The sequence below is a fragment of the Nicotiana tabacum genome, chromosome 7, assembly GCF_000715075.1.
Source record: "Nicotiana tabacum cultivar K326 chromosome 7, ASM71507v2, whole genome shotgun sequence".
Classification (NCBI taxonomy): domain Eukaryota; kingdom Viridiplantae; phylum Streptophyta; class Magnoliopsida; order Solanales; family Solanaceae; genus Nicotiana; species Nicotiana tabacum.
Genome location: NC_134086.1, coordinates 20,991,270 through 21,013,058, shown reverse-complemented (window position 1 = coordinate 21,013,058; position 21,789 = coordinate 20,991,270). Strand labels below are relative to the sequence as shown.

Below are 21,789 nucleotides of genomic sequence, written 5' to 3'. Positions count from 1 at the left end.
CTTGTCTCCAACTTTATCCTGGTTAGTTGATAATTTTATTGTTTTCTATCATTTGTTAGTTAATTAGTTAGAAATAAAAATCTCAATTTTTATAATTTAGAAAATTGTTCCAACTTATTTTCTTAATAATAGCGAACAATTATAATTAAACTTTAATTATACCTCTTAGACCAAATTATATTTACAACGATCGTTTATCTTTTTTAGGACTAGAATTAGCTAAATCATTAAACTATCAAAATCTTTTAAGTTACTTTCATGTTTGTTAGCATATGCTGCCTTATTACTTTTCTTGACTGCATAATCAATCATATTCAAGTATTGATTGTTAATTTGTTATAGTTAGGAAACATATAACTTTCTTACAATTTTGTTTCAGATTCTATTAGTAGCAAATTTTCCTTTATGATAATTTCCATGTTTTATTGCTATGATTTCTGCATGCTTCACTAGTCCTAAAAGCCAACATAAAAAAACCTCTTTTTCTTTCTCGAAAAGGCACAAATACAAAACAAAAATCTCAAAAGAAAACAATAAAGAACTTACAAAAAAAGAAAAAAAGGAACCATTTACTTGTTTGATAACACGTAAGCCTCACGCATGGACCACTCCTTTGTTAGAATTTAGGTGGCACTTATCTTTCGAATTTTAAATAAACATTATTTTTATTTCACCACTTTGTAAATATTAGTTGCAAACTCATTTTGAGTTATTAGAAAATAAATTCCTTTTGATTTGTTTTTGAAGATTTCTAAGCTCAATTTTTGAATTTTCTTAAAAACTCAAAAATTAGTATTCAAAGTTTTAGATTTTTCTTAGGATTTAAAATTTTAATTAGAAATATTTCGAAAAATACTTTTCATTTAAAAAACATATAAAAGATATACTTTCTTAAGAGTTTAGAAAAATAAATTGCAAACTCAATTCTTACAAAACTCTAAAACAAATGTCAAGTGTCAACTTATTAGAATCATCATAATTTCAATATCTTTTCCCTTCTATTTATTAAAAAAGAAGAATATTTTCCATCATATTGCACAACCCACGGCGGATTCTAGGGACCCCACCTCCCCCAAACGAAATCTCACAACCCGAGGCTATCTTCAAAAAACACATCGAAACGTCGTCGTCAGGTTCCTAACGGCGTCATATGGACCGCTCGTCTCATGCCAATAAATATCTCCTTGTACTCTCACTTCCCTTCACACTCTCATTCCCAGCTCTGATCATAGTTTTCATCGCTCATCGGAAACTTCTACATCTTCTACAAAATGGCTAAAGATCCAGTTCGCGTTCTCGTTACCGGTGCCGCCGGTAGTTGTTCTGTTCTTAAAGCTTATTTTTTGTTTTCTTTTTGTTTTTATGGCTCAGATCTGTTGCTGTTTTACTTCATTTTGACTTGGAAGTTCGATTGATATTTAGTGTTGATGCTTATCGGATTTAATCAGAGATCTACTTGTTTACTGTTGTTGCTTTTGATTTAACTCTTGATCTGTTTGATCCTTCGTTAATTTATTTGGGACTATGTTTTCCTGTATGTGATGTGAAGTTAATACTCCACCCGTTCCAAAAGGAGTCAACTTCAGTCATCTAAAATAGAAAGTGGTAAATAGCGTCAAATAAAATAGTCAAATTTGACTTCCTCAAGGAAATGAATCAACAACATCAAACAAAGTAACCTTGCAACTCGTTTTTACTTGTATAGTATGTATTTTGTGCTCCCCTTAAGAAAATATTATTTAAGTTTCTTTATCTAAATTATCCTTATGAATGTTAATAAGTAATTTAAATTAATGCTATCACTTTTAAAATTCAATTATATTAACAGAAGCAATAATTTGAAATTAAGAGTTTCAATTTGAACTTAGTAATTGAAGCCAACTAGTAATTGGAGCCAGAATGTTTTAACATTAATATCCCCTCCTTTCCTTTTTACTTGCCCGATCTAGCAAATTAAAAGAGAATTAATTTTTTTCCATTTTTACCCTTATCAAGTAACTATCTCAAAACTTACTGAAGTGATAGGAGTGAAATTTAGTTTTCCAAAGCATATTAATTGCAATGGGCAACTACAGCAGCTTCGATTTCCCAAGCTGACGCAACAATACTACGGAGTAGTAACTTGTCTCCACTTTATAAATTACTTTTACTCTAGATATTCATTCTATGATATGGAGTACTATGATGCATGTGGGTTGAGTCATTCCCATCCCAAGTGGTGCCCGATTCAGCCTGGTTGGTCAGGAAGAGATTCACCTAGAGACTATTGCTATTTTGAGAATATGTTTCTATTTTAGCTAGTGGAGGCGGATACCCTATGGTAGTCTTGTTGTGGCCTCTAAGTGGCCGTCCCATCACTTAGTACTCCCGTAGAACCAATATCCTGAGTAAAAAACATTTTATATACTGGAGCCAAAATGGGAAGCTGTTGTAGTTGCCCACTGCAATTACAAATAAGTTGGGGAAATGGCTTGGGAAATAGTTACTTAATGATATGGGGAAAATTAAGTACAAATTAGTCCCTCTTGATTTGCTGAAGTGGACAAGTAGAATAAAAAAAATCTATTTTTAGTATACTAGACAAGTAAAAAGCAATGGGGGATAGTATTAATGTTTCAAACATTGTGGCTCCAATTATTAAGATTCAAGTTGAAACATATGGTTTCAAATCATTGCTTTTGTTGCTAGAATGGAGATTTAAAAGTATAGTATTAATAGAGATTAATGAGGGTAATCTAGTAAAATAAATACTTAATTAATATTTTCTTAAGGGGTGTGCAAAATGCATATTGGACAAGTAAAAAGGTCCAGGGGAGTATTACTTTGTTTACTGTAGTTGATTCATTTCCTTGAGGTGACATATTTGTTGTTTCACCACTTGGTCTTAACTGTGTTGACTGGTGATGTCAATTGTATTTTAAAGATAAGCCTGTATTCTAGTTTTTGCCTATAATTCTGATGATCAGAAATTCTGTTAATTTAATTCACCATGATTTTTTTCTTCCGATAACTCGGTAGATTCCTAAACTCTCAATTATCTCAATAAGGAGGTCTAAATGAAACGAAATGGTTTCACTATTCTTAACACCATGCCCAACTAGTTTGAGATTGAGGTGTAGTTGTTATTGATGGAGCATGATTGAGTTGATGTGTCTGTTATGCATATGATTCAAAAATGGAAAACCAACATGTAATAATATTATGTCATGCAAATTTATGGATTCATGGTTTGGAAAAGCATCTCCTGCATTAGATAAGTATGAAGATTGGCTAGGTAGGTACTTTCCCAAAATCTATTTTCAAGGATTTAAGACTGTTTTTTCTAAAGTTGCAATTTTTAAAGTTTTTATTGGTTCCAAAATATGGAGTTGATTGGAATGTTATGATAACGGGATAGTGTTTGTTTCTGTTTTTTTAAGGACAAATTGGATATGCTTTGGTTCCAATGATTGCCAGGGGAGTGATGTTGGGTGCAGATCAGCCTGTAATTCTCCACATGTTGGATATTCCACCTGCTGCAGAGGCATTGAATGGAGTGAAGATGGAATTAGTGGATGCTGCCTTCCCTCTTCTTAAGGGTTGGTGCCCTTGCTTCGTGTAACTTTAATGCTTTGTCATTTTATTACTTGTCGGAAATAAACATGGGCTAAATGGTATGTTTTGCTATGTATGTGTCAGGTGTTGTTGCCACAACTGATGCTGTTGAAGCATGCACTGGTGTTAACGTTGCGGTCATGGTTGGAGGTTTCCCCAGGAAAGAAGGCATGGAGAGAAAAGATGTGATGTCCAAGAATGTTTCTATTTACAAGTCCCAGGCTTCTGCTTTGGAGAAGCATGCAGCTCCCAACTGCAAGGTCGGGCAAAGTATATAGATCTGTTTTTAGATTGTCTTTTATGCTAGCTTCTCTTTTTTATAAATTGCACCCAGTGTTCAGCATTGCATGATATAATTCTAGCTATTGGATCAGATTATTCTTCTATTTGACTGTGGAAGTAATTGATCAATTGGCTGAATAGATCACCCAAGTCAGTGAGAATAGTTACGTGGTGCTTGTTGCCAACTTAATGTCTTATTTTGTTGATGAAACTTACAGAAAAATTAGCTGAATAGATCACCTAAGTCAGGGAGAGTAGTTACATGATGCTTATTGTCAACTTAATGTCTTATGTTGTTGATGAAAGTTTCCAAGCAAGTAATCAGAATATGTATGGAACAGGCTTGTGATTTTCATCTTATGTGTTACTTTCATAAGTCCATTCTGCTGCAAAATGACTGTTTTTATTGCCTTCTGTTTGTGTCAATGGATGCATTGATGAACTGGTTTCAGGATTTCCATGTGTATGTTGTGCAACTTCATTCCATTTGAGGTATTAAAACTTTTCCCTTTTGTCTCTTCCAGGTGTTGGTCGTTGCTAACCCTGCCAATACAAATGCATTGATCTTGAAAGAATATGCACCATCCATTCCTGAGAAGAACATTTCCTGTCTAACAAGGTTGGACCATAACAGGGCCCTAGGTCAAATCTCAGAGAGACTGAATGTTCAAGTGAGCGATGTTAAAAATGTCATCATTTGGGGAAACCACTCATCATCACAGTACCCTGATGTCAACCATGCAACAGTTGCAACACCAGCTGGAGAGAAGCCAGTCCGTGAACTTGTGGCTGATGATGCATGGTATAATGAATCAGTGACTTGTTGTTTCCCAGCTTGTGTATTAACTGATAATTGTATTCCTTTTATTTAGGTTGAATGGTGAGTTCATTTCTACTGTACAGCAGAGGGGTGCTGCCATTATCAAGGCTAGAAAGCTTTCTAGCGCCCTTTCCGCTGCTAGTTCTGCTTGTGATCACATACGTGATTGGGTCCTTGGAACTCCAGAGGTAAATTTTTTAACTTGGGGCCTTGTTGTATATAAAATAAAGGAATTATTTGTGCAGATATTTGGTAGATTTAAATCGCAAGTAGTGCTTATCTCATTTCTTCCTCTAACCAAATGTTGCAGGGAACTTGGGTTTCTATGGGTGTTTACTCTGATGGGTCATACAATGTCCCAGCTGGGCTTATTTATTCCTTCCCAGTTGCATGCAAAAATGGAGAATGGTCTATTGTTCAAGGTTAGTGAAAAGCATTTAGTTGCATTCAGATATTGTCGTTGACTCAACTAAGTATTACACTATGTCATGTTGGGCTCCTATTATGTTTGTCGTTTTCAGCAGTTTCTCTCTTTAACCTCAATTAGTCAGCCAAATTGTTAGTTTGGGATTGGCGGGGAAAGTGAATTAAGCAGAGTCATAAATCATGGTGTAGGATTATGGGATTCGGATTCCTTGTGTTAGCCATCTTTAGCCTCAATGATTGTCACAACATGTTTGTGGAAGGGGCTTCTGGGGAAAATATTAAAAATTGGACGTTAATTTGCCTTTACTGGTTTTCATAAAAAAGCTATTTGTCTATATGGCTTAATAATTTTCATAAAAAAGCCATTTATTGGCATGGCTTAATAAAAAATGCCAACCTTGTCTGAAGTTTTAGATGTTACCTAATGATTTTTCTGAAATTTTTTGCTCTCAATATAGTGGAAGTTGAATTTTGCAATTTAGATATCACTTATCTGTTTTTTAATGAAACTGAGTTGTTCCTTCTGTATTTGATTTGCCTTCTTTTTGATGTTTTGACATATAGTATTCATGAGAAATCTGTCTTCCTTTTCTTTTGTTGGTTTTTTTTTTTTTTTTTTTGTTGGTGTTAAACCTTGGTCTGAAGGTTCCTTATTGCTCTCCTTTTCTCTCTTTAGATAACATCTATGTAGGAGTATTTTGTTCCCTTGGTGGTGCTATAAATTTGTATGAGTTGCCTGTCGGCAGGGTCTTAAAGTATTTTATTTGTTATTCGTGCGTCCAGGTCTTCCAATTGATGAGTTCTCAAGAAAGAAGTTGGACGCTACAGCTGAGGAACTATCCGAGGAAAAAGCATTGGCATATTCCTGCCTTACCTAAATTGCTAACATTTCCTAAATTGCTTTTTCAACTCATGGGGAGTGTATGTGATAATAGAAGTGGCTTCAGTATGTGATAATAGAAGTGGCTTCAGTTTTGAATAAGGCCATTGTTGATTCTTGAGGAAAGTGATAATGGGGATGCTGCGTCGTCAGTTGTTTACTCTTTAATTGTACTCTATTTTTATGTCCATGTTTTGAAATAGAACTGATATTTTCATGAATAATTAGCATCTTGTGTTGTCCCTTGGATGATATTTTCTGTGTTATTGCTTTTGCACATCTTGTCTTTGAGCCGAGGGTTTCCCGGAAACAGGCTCTCTACCCCTCGAGGATAGGAGTAAGGTCTGCATACACTCTACCCTCCCCAGACCCTACTAGTGGGATGATTACTGGGTTGATGTTGCTTTTGCACATCATTTTTCATAAAAAATCTGCAGAGTATCTATCATTGCTTGTGGCTGCTTGGAATATACTTCCACCTCTGCCTTAGATTAGCATGTTGTCCGCTCCACTTGCTCATCATTTTTCCAGATGCTCTATTCTTGGTTTTAGCTTATCTTGTTTTAGGGATCTAGCTGCTATCTTGTTTTACGGAGTTTAACCTTCTATTTTCAGCCAAATTTCCCTTTATTTTGATCTCTGGTGATTAGGGATTGGGTAGTTGAATGACTCGCCACATTTCCCTAATTTTCGGTGATGGGGGTTTGGCCAAACCCCCTTTTATCTGCCTAGCTCCGCCTTGCCTGTGTTGATAAGAGATAGCAGATATTCCAAAAGATATCCCTTCCAAATTATGTGAGGTACAAACTTTCTTACGATTAGACAAGCTAATGTTCCTAAAAATCTATGGGGAATAAATTTTCAATATTTATAACCCCGTTTGTCCATAATTTTCTCTTTTTTAAAATTTTTTTTTTGAAAAATGTGTTTGTCTAATAAATTTTGCAAGTTTTTATAAAAAATTCGAAAATGAGTTTTTCAAAATTTTCAGAAATTTTTTCCCCCACATTACTGTAATATTTTTTTCAAGTGAAATGTATGTCTAAACATAATTTCAAATTCTAATTACCATTTTTCAATTTCACTTCAAATACTATTTTTGTAAATTTTTTTTATAATTTATATGAAATTACTTAGATTGTTATGCATATGGAAGGGAAGTTGAGAAAACAGTAAAGTGAGTCAATGTAATGAAAGTCATTTTAAATTATTTGGAAATGAAACCAAACGCAGAATTATGTTAGCAAAAAGGACATGATTGCAAAAAATCAAGTTGGGAGAATTATGGAAAGAGGACAAAAAAGGAAATAGAAAAAGGTGGGTGGGAAACGTAGAGATGTTAACAAGAAAATGCAAGAATTTAAGGACCAAATTCAGCGAATTTCTATTTTAAAATCATGACAAAATACGATTTTAAACTTACGAAGTGTTCCTCAAGGAATTAAGAATTTGAACAAGGTTGGATTGGCTGCTAATGCTTTATGAGAGACCCTTTTCATTTTTTAAGAGAAATTTTCATAAAGCACAATTTTTTAGTAGTAATTAGTTATCTATAGACACCATTTGCTATATTACAGATTATAGATACCTTTTCTGTGGTTATAAGATGTATTTGATGTATTTAGGCTATTGTATTCATCAAAAATATGCATGAATCAGGGAAGTTCAGCTAATCAGTTGTTGTCATCGAGTGTATTTGACTGTATTCATGGAGTGAAACATGGGATTACAGCTGGACGGATTATTGTATTTGACTGTATTCACGATGTGAAATAGGAGATTACACTATTTTTAAAACGGAAAGTGAATCAATTAACATAAAAGACTCCTAATATAACTTAACAAACTCAATTATAACACACAATTTTTGTATTTTCAGTTATAAAAAAGATTCTCAATCGAAAAATACCCCCAAACATAGCAATCTTCAGAGAAATTACATAATACATCTGAATACATAAATTATATTAATTAAAAAAAACATATAAATACATTCATGGCATATAGCGAGACAGTGAATACAATAAAATACATAGAATACAGCGGGATACATTAAAATACAATGAAAAAAGATGGTGAATACAACAAAATACATGGAGTACAACGAGATACATTGAATTACAATGAAAAAAAGACAATGAATACAATGAAATACATGAAAATACATTAAAATATATTAACTGAAAATCAAGTTGCTCAGCCCCAAACTCCGCCGTTTTTGTTCAAGAACAAACCCTAATTTTCGGTGAATCCGCCGTTCACCGGAAGCCAGTAGTCCATTGAGTATGTATATAATGAGCAAGAAAAAGAAGTTGTTGATGCGAGGCCTGAAACTAGTGAATCAACTTTAAAGTCAGCTACACCAGCAGTTCTAATCCAAAGTGCTGCCGAGTGTGATGAGGAGGAAAAAATTGCTGGTGTAAATTCAAAAGGTGATCATGGATCTAAAAGTCCTGCTAAATCTGATCAGAAAACAAGGATGTCGTCGTCTTTTTTAGAATCTAGTTTTTCTTTAAGAAATGCCAAGTCCAAAAGAGGCAAGGATGTCATTCTTGACCTACTAAGTGATGATGATTTGCTTAATTCCACGCCGGTGAAGCAGAGTTTGTGTGAGTCCGGTTCATTATTGAATAGCGTATCAAAATAGAGAGAAAGAAAATAGTGTAACTGAATAGCGTATTTAGTGGCTTAGGGTTAGGAGATAACCAAAATTAAATATTTTGCTATAAACATTAAAAGATATCTATAGAATATAATTTTTTTAAATGGTATTTATTTAAAATAAATAAGGTGTTAACCTTTGCTATAGGAGGTAAAAATTTCTTTTTTTTTAATTCCTTTTATAAATATTAAAACATGTAATTTTTACCTTTTCTTAACTTTTTAGTTTGCTAAAAAAAAAAACTTTCAAAATTCGTTTTTTAGTGCAAGTCAAGTCATATTATTTCTATGAGTTATAGTGTACGTGCGTTGCATGTATATTCTGTGTTTGTTAATAAAAAATATATGGAATGTAAAATAAGAATGAATCATGTGTATAGCAATTGATGTCAAGACATATGCAATATTCATTAAAAAAATGTTATTACACCGGCACAATAGTTGAATTTCAAGTAATCAGGTATTTTTTGAACCTACAAAGATGAAAGTTTTGGTGTATTAATTATAATATTGTAATCATAAGTATTTTATTATATGAGATGATAATATGTCATGTTGCTGTATCTGACCTTATACTTTATTGATGATGTTCTTCGAATTTGGTGTATCGTTGTATTAAAGACTTTATTAATAAAAATTTGGATGTAAGTACATAAAAAGGACTAATTAGTGGCCATGAAGCTCGAGTATTAGTCGAAAACATCAACAACACCCAACAATACATGGTGCTAAGAAGTAAGATCCAAAGCCAGTTAAATAGGATAGAAATTGAGTTTTTTAAGCCAATTGACAAGATTTCACTTCAAAACCCCTCTACAATGCATCTCTCGAACAATTTGCTTTCTGATGATACAAAAATCATTCTTTGTATTTTGGAATATCCTTTAATTCCTCTAGCACCAAGCATAATACACCACAGCAGTCGTAGCCATTCTAAACACTTTAGCCCCAGAAGATTTTTCTTTACACACTCCTCAGAAGACTAATTCCGACATCAAAATAATTATATTAAACATCTTGGGCATCTAATCTAGACCATAGATATTCTACCAATTTTTCTTCATCAAGTTTCTATACGTGGGACTTTCTTTTCTTTTTTACAGACTTAACAAGTAGGTGCTTTAATAACAATATATAACTATTGACGATACTCATAGCCACATTTTTCAATGCGCCGTAAAAAATTTTCTGCAACTGTCCGTTTCATTTAGACGTCTATACATACACTCCTTAAGAGAATGTTCTCTGCTTGACAAAATTGTAAAGAAAATTACTCAACAAATTTATGAAATACTTCATATATGTACGTACAAAAAGTCTAGGAGAAGAAGAATGAAAAGCATTTTGATTAGTTATATAAGGTTGGCTAGTTTAACATAATTAATGAAGGATAGCGATTCGCTACAATTTAAATATATTAATATAATAATAACTTCAAAGCACAAAAAAAGAAGAAGTTAATCACGAACCTACAAAGATAGATCCTCTAAGTGATTGGAATTTTAAACAGATTCAAAATTTTAAAAGCCATAACACAACAAATCATTAAGATGCTGAAATCGAAATAATATGAGGCTACTTGATTATGTGCAATCAGCTGCTATTAGATTTGTAGAAAATGAATATTTGTATTAGTAGAAGTACAAATTAATAACTTATAGCTATTAAAAGTACAAAAGAATTCGATGAAAAGACTATAAATTTCTTTACAAGAGTAGCAGAAAATACCAAGCTCGGAAAATAAATTTATCTGAGATAAGCAATATAATAAACATATCAAACTGGAATAAAGAGATTATGATTTTCCATATCCATAACTAGATAGGCTTCTAGCAGCATTAACCTTTAATTATATTAGTTATTAGATGAATAATGAGTGACATGTTAGAAGATATTATGCACATTAAGAATGGTACTTCTACTTTATTTTATGTCCGTTATGTATTTTCTCAAACAACCATGTATGAAAGTTTCAAATAGATTATGCAAATAATAAAGTTGGTCTGCCATAGTGAAGCAATGTCGACATCTCAAAAAATTACCCTGCATATGTATAAAAAAAAATCATAAATTTCTAAAAACCAAAACACCACAGGCAACAACACTGGAACTAAATTGCACATAGGAGGATTTTTAACATGAGTTAACTTGAATACGCCGATAATTTAATTTTTTTTTTATATTGTTAGGTCATCCAAAAGATCTATAGGTAACACTCCATAAAAGTGAGATTTTGTAACCTAATAAAAGTGACCTAATTATATTTAAAAATTTGCTATTTGATATAATATCCGTATAAGTTAAAACTCTTTTAACATTTTGTTTAATGGTCCTTCAAAAGGTTTGAATTTGTGACGTTCTTTTTAATCTTTACAATATGTGTACTTAGAGAAGAAACTTTTTGATGTGAGAAGAATTAAGGTTGATTAATTTTTAACTTTTTTCCTAATGATTAAATAATCCATGAATGAACATATTAAAATTACTATCGAACTAAACAATAGTACTAATTCAAGCATAAACGAATTGTAATTCTGCCTGAAGTGTTATTATAGTGCTGCATGACATACCTGATACAATAGTAGAAATTGTCATGACCTAAACGAAGCAGTGCATATCCCTGGAATTAAAGCAATACAAACTAAAGTTTATTTCTTAATAAAAGTACTAAACCATAACAATCCACGAGTAGGAAAAATATTTTTTCTTAACTCAGTGTTTAATACTTACAAAATTTTAAATGCAAAAATTTTGGTCTTCAATGAAGGAAATTTAATGTACACACCCATCATAGCTTCTACTTTGCTAGAAAATAGAGTTCGCATGGTGAATACATATTCACACATAAAAAATAATTTCTTTATTGGGATTCCTAATTGTTTCAAGTTAATATTCTCTAAACAATGAAATAGAAAACATAGATAAGATACCATGAATTATCAGAAATTAAAAATACGACGCAAAAATTATAAACTATATTCGCCGAAACCAAATATACAAGGTATAGCAACAAATAGCATAGAACTTAGGAAACCACTAGAATTGCAGTAAAACCAAAGAATATATAATCAAATTTATATAATTACAACATCTAATATCAAGTATAATCAAACCAATTTAAAGTTAAATAAAGCAATGCAGTTGATAACTTGATTGGGCGTTGTGGCTAACTCAATTTTACATTCATTGTTCTTTTATAGATGTATTGTAATACTCGTTACAAAAAAAGAGGGTAATTAGGTAATTTACCAACAACAAAAAAACAAAAAAAAATATAAAATTAGATGAAATAGGGTAAAGCCCTACGCTAGCTAACAGAAACAAAGAGGAAAAAGGCCGAAGCGCCAAGAAATCAAATTTTACTGTGTAAAATCAAGCCAGAAGCAAAAAGGGATTTTGACGGATCAAGGGTTTAGGCAAAAATAAAAAATAAAATAAATACAAAAGGTGAGTTGGGGAAAAAGTTTGGTGCCGCAAAAAAAGCCACTTCCAACCATTATTTGTTCAAATCTTCAGGTACTGTATTCCACAAATTTGAGAATCTATATTATATTAAAAGGAGAGTAGTATGCATTGTGGTTAAGCCAAGTAGCAAGCTAAAATGAAGCCACTTGGCAATTGTAGGACAACATTAATTATTAGAAATTATAAATGAAAACATAATTAAAGGAAGTAGTTTAATGAATCTTATACATAATCCAAATATATCTTAGACAAATCTAATCTCTCTCTCTTTATACATACATACATATATATATTGATCCACTCATAGATTTTCTTCTAAATTAGCTAGAAATATGGAGGTAAAAAATTAATTAAAAAACTAAAATAGAAAAAAATAAAAAATATAGAAAGACGTAAATTGAGATAACCTATGACTATTTATACTTTGAAGTAAGTTTAAATATAAAATAAAACTTACTTAAGATATTAAAGATTAATTGACTTCAAAAATTAAAAAAATTCTAGCAGTAAAATAAGATCTTACGTAAAGTATAAAGTTATTTATAAGATAAGAAAAAACTTAAATATTATATATATATATATTAAAAGGAATGTAGTGAGGCATGAAAAGGAATACCGTGAGGCATGACATTAAGCCAAGGGCATATTCAGAAAATGTCACTTAGAAATAGTACATAGAGAAATAATCTAAACAGAAATATTTTTACTTAGTATTTTTAAGACATAATCTAAATAGATTTTTAGACAAATTTAATCTATATTATATTAAAAGGAGAGTAGTATGCATTGTGGTTAAGCCAAGTGACAAGCTAAAATGAAGCCACTTGGCAATTGTAGGACAACATTAATTATTAGAAATTATAAATGGAAACATAATTAAAGGAAGTAGTTTAATGAATCTTATACATAATCCAAATATATCTTAGACAAATCTAATCTCTCTCTCTTTATACATACATACATATATATATTGATCCACTCATAGATTTTCTTCTAAATTAGCTAGAAATATGGAGGTAAAAAATTAATTAAAAAACTAAAATAGAAAAAAATAAAAAATATAGAAAGACGTAAATTGAGATAACCTATGACTATTTATACTTTGAAGTAAGTTTAAATATAAAATAAAACTTACTTAAGATATTAAAGATTAATTGACTTCAAAAATTAAAAAAATTCTAGCAGTAAAATAAGATCTTACGTAAAGTATAAAGTTATTTATAAGATAAGAAAAAACTTAAATATTATATATTATATTAAAAGGAATGCAGTGAGGCATCTATATTATATTAAAAGGAGAGTAGTATGCATTGTGGTTAAGTCAGGTGGCAAGCTAAAATATTCAGAAAATGTCACTTAGAAATAGTACATAGAGAAATAATCTAAACAGAAATATTTTTACTTAGTATTTTTAAGTCATAATCTAAATAGATTTTTAGACAAATTTAATAAGGATTAAAACAACTTAGATTTGATCAAATTTAATTTATGGTAGAAATCAATTAAAATTGACTCACATTCTTATACTAAATAAATTTTGATAGCTTTCCAAATATAATTATTAACTAACCACTTGATCTGCTTTCTTTCATTTCATAATTTTATTATTTTTAGAAATAGTACATGGAGAAATAAAATGATAGTGAAAATATTATCATTAGATATAATGTGTTCAAACAAATAAGAAATTAACTTTTATGATTAATAATAAAATGAGTGTGGTAGAAATAGATATTAAATTAAACAAGCTAATGAAAGCCACATAACAATGTAATAATATTATGTATTGAATAATAGAATAGCAAAAATAAGGAATAAATAGAGAGAAATTAATCAAAACTTTCATCATAAAGAAAAATGATAAAAATTATTTAAATTTGAGATGAGAAAGTTGTTATTTATCTATTAAGATAAGAAAGATGATATTGTGGATAATACCACACAACTTATGTCTAACAGATAAAATAAGAACTTAAAAATATTAAAAATAGTGTGAGAATATTTATGCTAAGAATTAGTTTAGAAAATAAAATAAAGTGAAATAAAATACTTAAAAATACTATTGATAAATTTAAAAAAATTAAGAATTCAAGCAATATTTTTAAAATAAAATAGATATTTATTTTAAGATTAAAATATTTCTAAATTTATCTATATTATATTAAAGGATAGTAATTGATAATAATACTAAATAAAGTGGCAAATTAATTAAAAGTCGTATAAAACTGTGATAATATCATATATTTGATAACATAATAGCAAAAGTAAAAAAATAATTAAAAATTAAATATTAGAAATGAAAGGAAAAGACTATTTTGCTTAATATTAGAAAGTTCTTAAATTGATGATGAGAATGCTCAAACTATGGATATGACCACCAAAAATTAAAGTCTTACTAGATAAGAATTAAAATTTTAAAAATATAAAATAAATATCTAATATAAGTAATTTTATTGACTAAAATTAAAAGTCAAATTTTGTATCTTGAAACTAAAAGACAATTTTTTTATTGCATGTAATACAAAAAATAAATATAAAAAAACTTAATAGATTTGGAATATAATAATCAAGGAACTTATATATTAATATTTTATACTAATCAAAGTTACAACTTAAAGTCAAATATGATATTATTTTGATTACAGGTAAAATATTAATTAAAAATTTCTTAGTAGGGAAGGGACTGTATAAAGAAAAGAAAATAGATATAACGTGAGAATATATTAAATTAATTTAAAATAAAATAAATTAAATAATTGAATAATATTCCAAAATATTATTTATAGATTTAAATAGTAAAATAGTTTCGAGTAAGAGGATAAAAGCGTAAAATATTTTAAATTTCAAGAATAAAAAAATAATATTTATCGATAATTATTAAAAGGATAATAAGAAAAATATTAAGTCAATTAGTAAGCCGAAAAACTCACATGAAAGTATAATAATATTAAATAATAAATAATTTAACAATTATAAGCAAAGAACAAAAACAATTGTGTAAAATTTAAAAGAATAAGACTTATTTAAGCTTTAGACAAAAAAAAACTAATATTGAGAATTTTATTAAAATAATATAATATAATATGTTTAAACGAGACAAATCACCACATGAAATAGTTAATAATTTTTAATATTGATAACGAAATGAAATTCAAGTACTAAAATTAACCTATTGGATTATATAAATATAGAAAAAGAAAACAGGTTATCCAATATGAGATTTGCGAAATGGTTTCATGTCTTGCTTCTTAATTAATATCTAATGATTATCTATAAATTTTATCTAGAAGGTTTGTATTTAAAAGTTATTTATACATAATTCAAATAATCCAAATCACAATCCGACATGATTTGTGTCCGCGCATCGCGCGGGTACTAATACTAGTATAATTTAATGGTTAGAGTTTATAAAGATTAAGAATGAGAAAGAGTTTGGGAAAATAAGAGCAGATACATCTTCTGCTATTCTTATTCTAGTTTATATAGATTCTGTACATATTTGAAGATAAATATAAAATTTTGAGATCCTTATCTAATACCTATTCTAAAGGAAGAGTAATCATTTTGTTACAATGGATAAGCTATAACAATAGAGTTTTAGATAGACTACAATGTGAATTCAAAATAGATGATACACTCTAATAGCCCCTGCAAGATCATGTTCGGGATCGAACCATGAGCTTGGATCGAAGGTTGAGGAATTGAGTTGTTCCAACAACTTTAGTAAAGTTATCTGCTATTTGATTTTCAGATGAAATATATCGAACCACTAAAGATTGATCTTCAACCTTCTCACGTACAAAGTGATAATCAAGACGGATATGCTTTGACCGTTGATGGATAACATAATTCCGAGATAAAAACTGTGCACTGAGATTATCACAAAGAACTATGGGAGGTGAAGTGAGAGGAGTACATATCTCACTGATAAGTTGCTGCACCCAAATTAATTCAGTAGTTGCAAAGGCTAAAGCACGATACTCGGCTTCATTGCTTGAGCGGGCTACTGGCTTTTATTTTCGGGAAGACCAACCGATCAAGTTACTGCCATAAAATATTGCAAAACCATGTTGGGAGCAATTATCATCAAGGTCAGAGATCCATCAACATCCGAGAAAGCCACAAGGCTAGAATCAGACATAGGTCGTAGTAAGAGACCATCATTAATGGATCCTTTTAGATATCGAAGTATGCATTTGATAGTTGACCAATGAGTAATAGTAGATGATTGCATAAATTGACATACTCAATTGACTGCGTAGGATATTTCTGGCCTACTGATGATAACATGTTGAAAGGGACCAACAACACTACGGTATAAATGAGCATCAGGCAAGGGATCACCAGAAAGAGTAAGTCTACATCCAGGTTCAACCGGACTAGAAATTGGTTTAGCATCAGCCATGTTGGTTCGGCGAAGTAAATCACGAATGTACTTGTCTTGAGATAAAAGAATACCTTTTGATGTTGAAGATACTTCAATACCAAGAAAATAATTTAAGGAGCCAAGATCTTTGAGTTAGAACTGTTGATCAAGAGAGAGAATGAATGTAGTAATGAAATTACTATCGCTGCCAGTTATAATAAGATCATCCACATAAAACAAGAATATATGTTGTATGCTCAGAAGCTTGCTGCACAAAAAGGGAAGTGTCAGATAAACAGGAGCGGAAGCCAAGGGCGATGAGAAAAACCTTTAACTAGTTGAACCAAGCACGTGGTGCTTGTTTGAGGCCATATAAGGCCTTGTTCAGTTTGCATACAAAATGCGGCCGATGAGGATCAACAAAACCTTTTGGTTGCTCCATAACACTTGTTCAGAGATATCACCATTTAAGAATGCATTGTTAATGTCAAGTTGTCGAATGGGCCACTTATTTGTCACAACTAAAGATAAGATAAGCCAGATAGTTGTGGGCTAAACAACGAGACTGGAAGTATCAAAGTAATCAACACCCTCCTCTTGGTGAAAACCTTTTGCTACAAGGCGAGCTTTGTAATGCTCAATTGATCCATCAACTTTTCTCTTAATCTTGTAGACCCATTTACAACCAACAATGTTAGAATTAGATGGTGGGGGAACCAGTGTCCATGTCCTATTCACATAAGAGCTAAAAATTCTATCTGCATAGCATGATGCCATTTAGGAAGTTTGGAGGCTTAGTAATAGGTTGTAGGTTCGGAAATGTAAGAGGGATAAGGAGGAAGAGAATGACGAGATGTTATAAGAGCTTTTGGTTTCAAAGAATTAGTTTTACTTCGAACAACCATGGGATGTCGAGAGGTGTCTGAGGGGCGAAAATAGGAAGGAGCTGTGGTCGGGTAAGAGGAACCAGTGGATGGTGGTAGATGTTCAGGTGGGTCAGTAGATGGTAAAGGATCTGTTTGTGGAGGGGTTGTATGGGATGTAGTGGAGGTTAAGTTTGTATGATTAATATGCTCAGATGAGGGGATAGATGATGCAACTGGAGCATTTGATAATGGCCTTGACATGACAGGGTGTGCGAGATAATGTGAACGCTAGATGTTGAGAAACTTGATCAAGTAAAGAAAAGGATGAGTTGGTAGAATGTGACAAGGAAGAGGAGGATTTTGCGGTTGACAACATAGAGGAATAAGGGAAAATATGTTCATCAAACACAACATGGAGAGTAATATAAATTCGAGAAGACGCGACATGGTAACAAAGGTAACCTTTTTGATGAGAACTATACCCTATAAAGACACAAGGTAGAGATCGAAAATCAACTTTATGATGATTGTAGGGTCGAAGATAAGGATAACAAAGGCAACCAAATGCTTTGAGAAAACCATAGTCAAGAGAACTCTTATAAAGTAATTGATATGGTGACTTAAAGGATAAAAAGGAAGATATATGTCACGACCCGGATTTCCCACCCTCGGGAGTCGTGATGGCGCCTACTAAAGAGAGCTAGGCAAGACAACTCTTAACTACTTTTATCTTTTATAAATTATTTCTTTTATCAATTATTAGTAATAACATAAAAAATGATTGAATTAAATAAATATGCGGAAGACTTAATTTAAATTGACTGAATGTAAATACGGAATCCAACATAAATCTCTACCTAAGAACTGGTGTCACATTACTCACGAACTTCTAAGAATACTGAATACAATCGTCTGAAAGAAAATAATAAACTGTTTGTCTCGAATACAATGAGATAACAGACTAAAATAATAGATAGAGGAGACGTCGGGCCTGCGGACGCCTGCAAGGCTACCTCGGTGTTTCACTAGTCTGATTGCTCACACCCGCGCTACTGCTGTTGCTGTCCGAAATCTGTATCTATGCAAAAGAACACAGAGTGTAGTATCAGCACAACCGACCCCATGTGCTGGTAAGTGCCTAGCCTAACCCGGCGAAGTAGTGACGAGGCTAGGACCAGACAATCAAATAAACATGTGCAGTTCAAGTATATAAATATATAGACAACAAAGGAAGTACTGGAAGCAACCAATCAATGTGGGAGGGGAAACATGTTGTGGGGAGGTAACAGTTTCAAATAGAAATATTCAATAAAAGAAGGAGACAACAAAGTCATAATATCAACAAGTATCAAAAGGAATCAACAATTTGCACGGCATCACCCTTCGTGCTTTTACTCTCTTCCTCACCCAAGCAATATATAAAATAAAACTGTACCTGGCATCACCCTTCATGCTTTTACTCTCTTTCCTCACAATATAACCAATAGATCTGTACGAAATGGCACATCGTACGGCACGACATCACCCTTCGTGCTTTACACTCTTTCCTCACCATATCAAACAATACACGGCATCACCCTTCGTGCTTTATCACTCTTCCTCACCCAAACAACAATCACAGATAAGGGGCAAGGAAGTAAACTGGATAATAATCGGGATTCCAATAAGGGCACAACAATTAACAATAAAATTCCCGGCAAGGAATATATCAACAATTCCACAATTTCTCGGCAAGGGAATAATTCAATAACTCTTTCTCTTTCTTTCATTTCTTACTTAGTAATTCATTTTATAACTTGAGCCAACGCTCTTCAAATATTAAATATCACCATTTCTTTCACATGCACTTCACAACATATAGAAGTCATCATTTAATCATGGAAGATATAACCAAATTCGAACATTCGCGATATAAGGACCTACGGTCATGCTAGACACCAACGTATAGATACTCGTCACCATGCTTATACGTCGTACTCGACAAATAGCAAGTAGCAATTAAGACTCAACTCCTATTCCCTCAAGCTAAGGTTAGACCAAACACTTACCTCGCTTTGCAACCAATTCAAAATTCCAACAAGCCTTTGCCTCGCGAATTCGTGCCCGAAATTCTCAAATCTAGTCATAAACAATTCGATTAAGTCAATAAAAATTATAGGAATTAATTCTATATGAAATTTTACATTTTTCATTTAAAATCCGAAATTGCACTAAAAATTCGCCCGTGAAGCCCACGTCTCTGAACCCAACAAAAATTACGGAATATGAAACCTCATCCAACCACGAATCCAACCATACCAATTTTACCAAAATCCGACATCAACTCGACCCTTAAATCTTCAAATTAAACCAAGAGGGTTTTCAAGATTTTCCCAACTAAAATCACCAATTAAATGCCAAAACTAGTAATAGATTCGGGTAATCTAACCAAAATTAAGTTAAGAACACTTACCCCATTGTTTTCTCTAAAAATATCCCGAAAATCGCCTCTCCCCGAGCTCCAATTTGCTAAAAATGTTCGTCCCATTTTCAGAAGTTACATTCTGCCCAAAATGTTTTCGGGGTACTGTTCACACGTTTTTATTGTTCACGGGGTATTGGTCATGGCTACTGTTCACGGGGTATTATTCACGGGGTACTGTTTATGCAATTTTCTGAAATTTTCTGAAATTTTTCCTAAGTCTGAAATCACTCCGAGACACCTCCGAAACACTCTCGAGCCCTCGGGGCTCCTAACCAAACACATACACTAACTCAACAACATCCTACGAACTTAATCGTGCGATCAAATCGCCAAAATAATGTCATATACCACGAATTAAGCTTTAAAATCCAAGAATTCTTTCAAATTTCATAAAACATCAAATTTTCCATTTTGAGTCCGAAACACGTCAAGCGCCGTCTGTTTTCAGCCAAACTTTACATAAAGTGCTTAAACCATATATAAGACTTGTACCGGGTTCCAGAACCAAAATACGAGCCCGATACCATCACTTTCTAATCAAATTTCATTTCCATTTTCCTTAAATATTTTCAGAAAATAATTTTACTCAAAAATTCATTTCTCGGGCCTGGGACCTCGGAATTCGATTCCGGGCATACGCCCAAGTCCCAACGCCCAAGTCCCATATTTTCCTACGGACCTCCCGGGACATCAAATCACGGGTCCGGGTCCGTTTATCCAAAATGTTGACCGAAGTCAAATTTATTTATTTTAATATCAAAACTTAGCAAATTTTCACAGAATTTCATATTTGAGCTTTCGGCTACGCGCCCGGACTACGCACGCAAATCAAGAAGACTGTAAATGAGGTTTTCAAGGCCTCGGAAGCTCGGAATAGATAAGAAAATAGGTGATGACTCTTTGGGTCGTCACAATATGGTTATATTGGATAAGTATGTGGCAGTGTTAAACGCATTCTCCCAAAATTGATAAGGAAGAGAAGCATGAGAAAGAAGAGTGAGCCCATTTTCAATTATAATTCGATTTCAGTGTTCCAATGCACCATTTTGTTGAGGTGCATAGGGGAAAGAGATACGATGATGAATACTTTGATTTTTAAATAGGATGATACATTTTTGTACTCACCTCCCCAATTAGTTTGGACTGATTTTATTTTAGTTTCAAACTGCGTCTCAACAAAAAATTTGAATTGAGTGAAAAGTTGAAAAACTTGCGATTTATGAGACATGAAATATATATCCAAATAAATTTGGTGCAATCATCAATGAATAAAACAAAGTAGCGAGATCCATTAATAGAAGGAACACGGGAAGGTCCCCAAACATCGGAATAAAATAATTGAAAGAGACTACTGCTAGACACATAGGAATGGGAAAAGAGTAAGCGTCGACGTTTTCCTAGTTGACAAGGTTCGCAAACATTAGGAAAATCAAAATTAGAAACATGTAGCTTAAAGTTAGACACAAGACGTTGAAGAAGAGCTTCATTTGGATGAGCCAATTGACGATGCCAACCAACAAGAGATGTGCGTTCACCAAGAAAGACAGAAGGTGGGGAAGATCAAGAATGAGGTGATGAAAGTTGAAGACGGTAAATGCCATCATCAAGTGTTCCTCGAAGTAGTTTCCTTCCCTGCAAATCCTTCACATAAGAACCATAAGGATGAAAGTCCATATGGACATTATTATCACGAGTTATTTAGAAACACTAAGTAAATCCTTGGAAATTTGTGGGACATGAAGAATATTGTTAAGATAAATAGGAAGTTTCATACCATTGCCCACGGCCAAACCATCATTGCCGGTATAGTAAGCCTGTAAGGAGAGGTTAGCCATGTCGGAGGTCACATTATGTATAGCACTACAATCGAAGTACCAAGCAGGATCAACAATAGCTGAAGGAGAAGCAAGATGTGCTTGTTTAGGAGTTGACCGAGACAATGGCTGCCTTGTTGGTGGAAAATCT

At 32.2% G+C, this 21,789-nt stretch overlaps 1 protein-coding gene across 1 annotated transcript; it reads left to right on the top strand.

Annotated features, from left to right (window-relative positions):
• Positions 1–1,216: 1,216 nt before the first annotated feature.
• On the top strand, positions 1,217–6,254 carry LOC107772922 (malate dehydrogenase). The gene is made up of 7 exons (NM_001325149.1): positions 1,217–1,314; positions 3,420–3,578; positions 3,679–3,854; positions 4,401–4,678; positions 4,749–4,884; positions 5,007–5,118; positions 5,906–6,254. Exons 1-7 carry the CDS (start codon positions 1,272–1,274, stop codon positions 5,998–6,000), a joined length of 999 nt encoding a protein of 332 aa, NP_001312078.1. The 5' UTR covers positions 1,217–1,271; the 3' UTR covers positions 6,001–6,254.
• Positions 6,255–21,789: the final 15,535 nt, after the last annotated feature.